This window comes from Spermophilus citellus (genome assembly GCF_964194105.1).
Source record: "Spermophilus citellus genome assembly, chromosome: 2".
In the NCBI taxonomy this organism is placed as follows: Eukaryota; Metazoa; Chordata; class Mammalia; order Rodentia; family Sciuridae; genus Spermophilus; species Spermophilus citellus.
In genome coordinates this window covers 195,418,691-195,425,942 of record NC_138183.1, presented here as the reverse complement: position 1 = coordinate 195,425,942, position 7,252 = coordinate 195,418,691, and the positions used below count along the sequence as shown (strand labels likewise).

At 42.7% G+C, this 7,252-nt stretch overlaps 1 protein-coding gene across 2 annotated transcripts; it reads left to right on the top strand.

Annotated features, from left to right (window-relative positions):
• Positions 1 to 1,413: 1,413 nt before the first annotated feature.
• On the top strand, positions 1,414 to 7,244 carry LOC308631353 (folate receptor beta-like). 2 transcript variants are annotated; one of them, XM_081262512.1, is made up of 5 exons: positions 1,414 to 1,538; positions 2,904 to 3,062; positions 6,033 to 6,221; positions 6,336 to 6,471; positions 6,618 to 7,244. In XM_081262512.1, exons 2-5 carry the CDS (start codon positions 2,916 to 2,918, stop codon positions 6,902 to 6,904), a joined length of 759 nt encoding a protein of 252 aa, XP_081118638.1. In that variant the 5' UTR covers positions 1,414 to 1,538; positions 2,904 to 2,915; the 3' UTR covers positions 6,905 to 7,244. The 2 variants fall into 2 exon arrangements, with proteins under 2 accessions (XP_081118638.1, XP_081118639.1); XM_081262513.1 differs by lacking the exon at positions 1,414 to 1,538 and adding an exon at positions 2,216 to 2,537.
• The last annotated feature ends 8 nt before the right edge of the window (positions 7,245 to 7,252 follow it).

Genomic DNA, 7,252 nt, shown 5'->3' with positions numbered 1-7,252 from the left:
GTGCAAGGTCCTGGGTACTCTGACCAGCACCACAAAAACACAGAAATAAATATAGAGTTACCATATAATTCAGCAGTTCCACTCTGGGTATATATACAAAATAATTGAAACTGAAGTCTCAAAATATTTCCACACAGATGTTCATGGCAGTATTCTTCACAACAGTCAACACATGGAAGCAATGAGAACAGACATCTCTCCAAAGATATATAGGTGGCAACCAGGATAGGAAAAGATGCTCAACATTACTATTGATTAGGGAAATGCAAATCAATGCCACAATACCTCATACTCATTATGATGTGTACTATGAAAATTTAAAAAATGAACAAAACCAAACAAAAAAAAAGTGTTGGTGAGGACGTGGAGAAATTCTCTTCACAGAAGAATATGATAATCAAAGTGTGGTGTATACATACAAGACAACATTATTTGGCCTCAAAAGGGAAGGGAATTCTGACACATTGAACAACGCGTGAATGAATCTTGAGGACATTATGCTAAGTGAAATTGGTCAGTCACAATAAGACAAATACTACGTAATTCCACTTATCTGAGATACCAGAGAAATCAAATTCCTTAGAAAATAGTGAAGAAGAATGCTAGTTGTCAGAGGATAGGGAAAGGGGAAATTGGGAATTGTTTAATGGACTTAGAGACTCAGTTTTACCATGAAAAACTCTGAAGTTTGGTGCAATAGTGTGAATATATTTAAAATTACTGAACTGTACAGCTAGAAATGACTGAAGATGATAAATTTTATGAAATATGTATTCTTATCACATCTTTTTAAAAGCTATAAAAATTATTTATTACGTTTTCAATATGCTAGATGATGAGATATTGTCATTCATCAGATTTGAGACAATTTTTATTTTTCTGCATCCCGGAGTAAATCCCTTGACTTTTGTACCTCAGCTTCTACCTGTGTCTATCTGGATGCTCACAAATTAACCTGATATATATCATTTAATCCTACTCAGTGTGGTGTGTCAGGCTTTTCCATATATAATTCTCACAAGTGTTCTGGTGAACACATTAAAGCTCAGCAAGGTCCAGTGACTTTCCTCAAGGCCATGCAAGCAATGGTTCTCTCACTGAGTCCCATTGGCATGACCTTAAAGTCTGGGTTCTTATTTACCAAGCCTTATCTTCATGCAGCTAGTTTTATCCTGAGAACCACTTGGGGCTCCTAAAAACTTCAGATCTTCCTTAGAGGTGAGCAATTGTTTAAGAATTAGTGAATATTGACTGTGTGGATCCTGAAATGGGCAGACTAACAAGTGAAGAGATAAATTAAAATAGGAATGACTAAATGGACAGACTTCTGTAGCCCTGGAGAGGGTGGAGTCTTAAAAAGAAGGAAGAACAAAACTGCCGAGTGAGGATATCTCACTCTGTGCTCACCAGAGCTCTTCTACCCTGTGCTGTGGACAGAGAGTTGCTGGGGACAGCCCAGAGCCTGGGTCTGTTGCCAGTTTAGGGAGAGGCTAACTCAGACACACCTTTGTGTACTCCCAACAGCAAAAGAGGTTCAGGTAAGGTGTTCCAAGGAGAAGAGGGTGAAAATAACAAAGGGGGGGCCCCCCTGGCATGGTGGCGCATGACTGTAATCCTAATGGCTCAGGAGGCTGAGGCAGGAGCATTGCAAGTTCAAAGCCAGCCTCAGCAAAAGTGAGGCGCTAAGCAACTAATTGATACCCTGTCTCTAAATAAAATACTAAATAGGGCTGGGGATGTGGCTCAGTGGTCAACTGCCCCTAAGTTCAATTCCTGGTACCATAAAAAAAAAAGAGCAAAGGGGGTACTTGGCAGGTTTGTGTGAATGAAAAGGGACTTATCTATTATTAGATCTGACTGGTTTATGTGGGAAAGGCTACAGAAAGGGGATAAAATTGAAGGGAAGACCTGGCCCCAAACAGTCATGGCAAGTGAGTTTCAGAAAGGATTTGGAGAGACAGGGTTTGATGATCAATTGCTTGTGGAAATAATGAGGGAGAAGAAGGGGTCTTCATTATTGGTTCTTATGTATTTCAGTGACAGAGCCCAGAGGAACAACCTGTAGTGGGTGGGGGTGGGTTGAGGGTAGGAATGAACAGAGATGAGTACTGTCACTTTTGCCAGGTGCCTTCCATGACTCCAAGTGCTTATTTGGAAGCCTGCTCCAACATGAGGGACTTGTATGTTGTTCCTTCAGTCTGAGTGTCTTTGCATTTGTATTTTGACAGGTGTGTGTATGTTGGGAGGGGGTCTGTTAGTTGAGGCCAGGGTCAGAATAGGTGGAGCCAGAAATGGCTTTCAGAGAACAGGGAAGGAAAAGCCTCAGGAAGCAATGTTTTATGTAACCACTAGTATTTCCATTTTTGTGTTATTTAACCAAAAACCACCCTGTGAGTTAAGTCACTTGATCCTTGCGCCAGTCTGGAGAGCTCAGCAGGCAGACTGGGTTGCCACATCCTCAGAGCTAACAGTGTTTCTAGACTGGCATGGAAAACCAGCTGACTCACAGTCTAACACAGAGCACTTGCTGACACTAGGTGAGTGTGTACTTGTCCCTTTTCAAGGAATGGACTTGAACTATTTAATTACTTGTCATACTATTTAATTACTTGTCATAAATATAAATCTAGAGAGAAGGTGAGGGCACAAGGCATTTCTTCCAATGAGTGCCCTCCCACTAGCCCCAGCTCCCCTTCTGAGCCCTCTAAGCCTTTGGTGAGGGAGTCCCCTTGCCAACCTTCTCTGCTCCAGCCTCAGGACTCAGCACTGAAGGAACACGGTCCGACCTCATTTTTCATTGTATTACAAGGACAGGGAGACTGAGGCAGGGGTTAGAGGGGGCACTCTGGATGGACCTCTTTCCCCACAGGCCTTGGTCTCCCTAACCATAGCTCCCTCTGCAGGGACAGAAAGACATGACCTGGAAATTGATACCACTTCTGCTTTTGGCCTGGATAGCCACCACATGCGGTGCCCGGGACAGGACTGACCTGCTCAATGTCTGTATGGATGCCAAACACCACAAGGCAAAGCCAGGTCCTGAGGACAAGCTGCATAATCAGGTCTGTCTGGAATGTGGTTCCGTTGGGGAAGGGGCTGGTTCTAACAGGGAGGAGGAAGTCAGGGTGGTGGGGGAATAGCTTGAGAGGTCATACCCCCATGCCCAAGTTATTGCTGCAAGAGAAGATAAAGTAGAGTAAGGAGAGTGAATTTGGAGGTGAATTTTTGGGAGCCCTCCTCAGGACAGGTACCATGTAGGCAATGTCTGAATAATCCTATTAGGTATCATGTACTTCTGTATATGATTTTCTATTCCCAGTGGTTCTTTGACACAGGTAGGTGATGTTCTCCATATCACAGGAATAAGGGAAATGAAGGTCTACAGAAGCACTTGGGTCCACACAGGAGTTGGGTATGACCAGCCTTTGTGATGGGGAAGAGGTAGGACAGGGATTTGGAGGGTGGGAGACCATGGGAAACATGGTTCTTCTTAACCTCATGACATGCTAATTCCATGGAGTGGCAAAGGTAGAATAAAGGAAGGCCCCTTGTGACAGGGATGCAGGGCATAGTGCTTGTACATTCACATAGTTTATAAAAATTTATGCCAGAAGTTTGCAACCATATTAGACTCAATGTCTACTTTTTTTTTTTTAAAGAGAGAGAGAGAGAGAGAGAGAGAGAGAGAGAGAGAATTTTTAAAAAATATTTATTTTTTAGTTCTTGGTGGACACAACATCTTTATTTTATTTGTATGTGGTGCTGAGAATCGAACCCAGCGCCCCGCGCATGATAGGCAAGCGCGCTATGGCTTGAGCCACATCCCCAGTCCTCAATGTCTACTTTTTATGACAAATATTTTTAGATCTTTTTTTCTGGAGTAAAACTCAGGCTAATAGAATTTACATGTATAATCAATTTTAAAAATATCAACATAATGCTCTATCTGTAATACAAAGGAATTGCAAGCAGAAAGTAGAAGTGCTACTTGACTTACCATGGGGTTATGTCCTAATAAGCCCATCACAAGTTAATATGCCTAACCTACTGAATATCACAGCTTAGCAACCCAGTACACTGCTGAGAATGGACTATTGCCCCTTGTGATCACATGACTAGCAGCTGTGGCTTACTGCCCCCACATTGTACTATATATCGCTACCCCATGAAATTAAAAAATTCAAGTTTCTTTCCTTTCTTATTTACTTTCTGTAAATAAGATAGAACCCAGGGCCTCACAAATGCTAGGCATGCACTGTACCACTGAACTATATTCCCAACCCTCAAAGTACACTATCTACTGAATTCATATTACTTTCACACTATTAAGTTAAAAGTTAAAAAAAAAATCCAAGGTCAAACCATTGTAAGCTGACAACCACCTGTAAAAATAAAATATTTTCTAACTCTGTTCACATCTGTTCTCTGGTACATTAGAAGACATCAGGAAATAGTATGTGCTTGCTTTCATTTACAAAATCTCTATGAATGGGGCAACTACATATGAAGATTGATATATTTGTATTCCATTGGCTACATAAATGCTATAAGATGCTCTAAACAGGGTTTCTTTTTTTTTTTTTTTTTTTTTTTTTTAAAGAGAGAGTGAGAGAGGGGGGAGGGAGAGAGAGAGAGAGAGAGAGAGAGAGAGAGAGAGAATTTTTAATATTTATTTTTTAGTTCTCGACGGACACAACATCTTTGTTGGTATGTGGTGCTGAGGATCGAACCCGGGCCGCACGCATGCCAGGCGAGCACGCTACCGCTTGAGCCACATCCCCAGCCCTCTAAACAGGGTTTCTATCAATGACATAATTTCTAAGTCGTTAGGAGCACTGGAGCTACTCAAGTATGAAAAAACAGTTGGGATTACTTTCTATTTTAAGGCATTTTCAATCCTGGAAAACCCAGTCTATATTAGAAGCTTGTGGAAATATGATTATCCATGTGTAAGATGAAGTCAGGTTTAGATTTGGAAATAATAACAGATCTTTCACTTTTTTCAGCAAATATGTTTATGAGCTTATTATGTGTCTGGCACTGGCTTAGCCTTTGGAGACAGATCTTAATACTTATCAAGAAGAATTAATTTAGTTTAACTACATTACTGCATGACTTTGCCTCTTTGCTCAAAATGTCACCTTCCAATGAGGCTTTTCCCCACCATGCTATTTAAAATTTTAGCAATCATCACATATTCCACATTCTCATTCCCTGCTCTAATTTTCCCCATATCATTTATCATATCCTGATTTTATCTCATTTTTTCTCTTTTCATTTCTTACTTATTGTCTGTCTCCCCTACTAAAATATAAGGTCCATAAACATATGTTTCTGTCTGTATTGTTTTCTGATGTATTCCCAGCAATACAACTGTGACTGGCTCACTCTGGGTGCTCAATATTAATTTTAAAAATAAACAAATGAGCTGGGTGCAGTGGCACATCCCTGTAATCCCAATGACTTTGTACGCTGAAAATGTAAGGCCAGCCTCAACAACTTAGTGAGGCACTTAGCAACTCAGAGACACCCTGTCTCAAAATAAAAAATAAAAAAGGGCTGGGAAAGTAGCTCAGTGGTAAAGCACCCCTGGGTTCAATCCCTCGTACCAAAAAACAAAACAAACAACAACAACAAAAACAAAAACAAATCAAAAAACAAATGTAAAGATTTTACATAGGGCTGGGGTTGTAGCTCAGTGGTAGAGTGCTTGCCTAGCATGTGTGAGGCACCACATATAAATAAATAAAATATAGACCTACTGACAACTAAAAAACAAAGACTTTATATAAATGATATTATTATCCCCAAGACAAGGTTACCCTGGGTTTCCACAGAACCTTGATCATGCTATTATAATTCTTTTCCCATTGAGATGGGGGTTCCTAAACGTCAAGGACAGAGAGGTCTTTGCAGTGAGTGTTCCTGGAGAATCTGCCTGGGGCAGGGGACAAGAACCAAATGGGATGAGACTGGAGGTGGCAGGATGGGTGTAGGGTAGAGGGACTCAGTCCAGTGTTTTCCCTACCCAGTGCACTCCCTGGAGGAGGAATGCCTGCTGTTCTGTCAACACGAGCCAGGAGCTGCACAAGGACACCTCCCACCTGTACAACTTTAACTGGGATCACTGTGGTAAGATGAAGCCTGCCTGCAAGAGACACTTCATCCAGGACAACTGTCTATATGAGTGCTCGCCCAACCTGGGGCCCTGGATCCAGCAGGTACAGGTTTCTCCCTTACCCTACTCCAGTAGGCTTCCTGCCCTCTGGCTCAGTTCCTTCAAGTCTGTGGCTATCATCATCCCTGGCTAAGAGGAGCCCTCCTTTCCCACTCAGGTGGACCAGAGCTGGCGCAAAGAGAGGTTCCTGAATGTGCCTTTATGCAAAGAGGACTGTCAGAACTGGTGGGAGGACTGTCGCACATCCTTCACCTGCAAGAGTAACTGGCACAAGGGCTGGGACTGGACCTCAGGTGAGGGCCTGTGGGTGGGGAGATGGAGGTAGGGTTTGGAAAGGGGGACGTTGAGGAATGGGGGTTGGGTAAGGATTTCTGGGATGACAGAAATGAGATTTGAGTCCAGAGCTGGCTGACTGTGTTCACCATGTCTATGACTGCAGGAGTTAATAAGTGCCCAGTTGGGGCTGTCTGCAGCACATTTGAGAGCTACTTTCCCACACCAGCTGCCCTTTGTGAAGGTCTCTGGAGTCACTCATACAAGGTCAGCAACTATAGCCGAGGGAGTGGCCGCTGCATCCAGATGTGGTTTGACCCAGACCAAGGCAACCCTAATGAGGAGGTGGCTAGGTTCTATGCTGCAGCCATGAATGCTGAGGCCATGCCCCATGGAATGGGTCTTCACCTGCTCAGCCTGGCCCTGATACTGCCACTCTGGCTCCTCATCTGAGTCCAGTCTTCCCCATACCACCCTCTGTCTGCTCCCAGCTTGGATGACCAGGCTGGGCTCCCCTCAGCTTCCACAAAAGAGATCCCTAAACCTGCTTCTATCTATTACCTACTCTTCTGCTACCCAGTTCCTCCTCCATGATAGGGCTTTGGGTTCTTCCAACAGTCAGTTCTAATAAATTAGTGACATATTTGTGTGTGATGTATTATTTTAGCTGTGAGTTGGTGAGTAGTGGGTGAGGGACAGATTCCATAGCTTTTGTATTTTAATACAATTAGACTTGTATTTTAATCTCAGCTCTACCATTCACTATGTAAAATTCAAATGCTTGAAAACCTTAGTTTCCTC

Bases quoted from the DNA above. Each gene is read 5' to 3' on its own strand.
- LOC308631353 (XM_081262512.1), top strand. From the start codon at position 2,916: ATGACCTGGAAATTGATACCACTTCTGCTTTTGGCCTGGATAGCCACC. The intron at 3,063-6,032 runs GTCTGTCTGGAA...TTCCCTACCCAG, and splicing joins AGGACAAGCTGCATAATCAG to TGCACTCCCTGGAGGAGGAA. The intron at 6,222-6,335 runs GTACAGGTTTCT...TTTCCCACTCAG, and splicing joins TGGGGCCCTGGATCCAGCAG to GTGGACCAGAGCTGGCGCAA.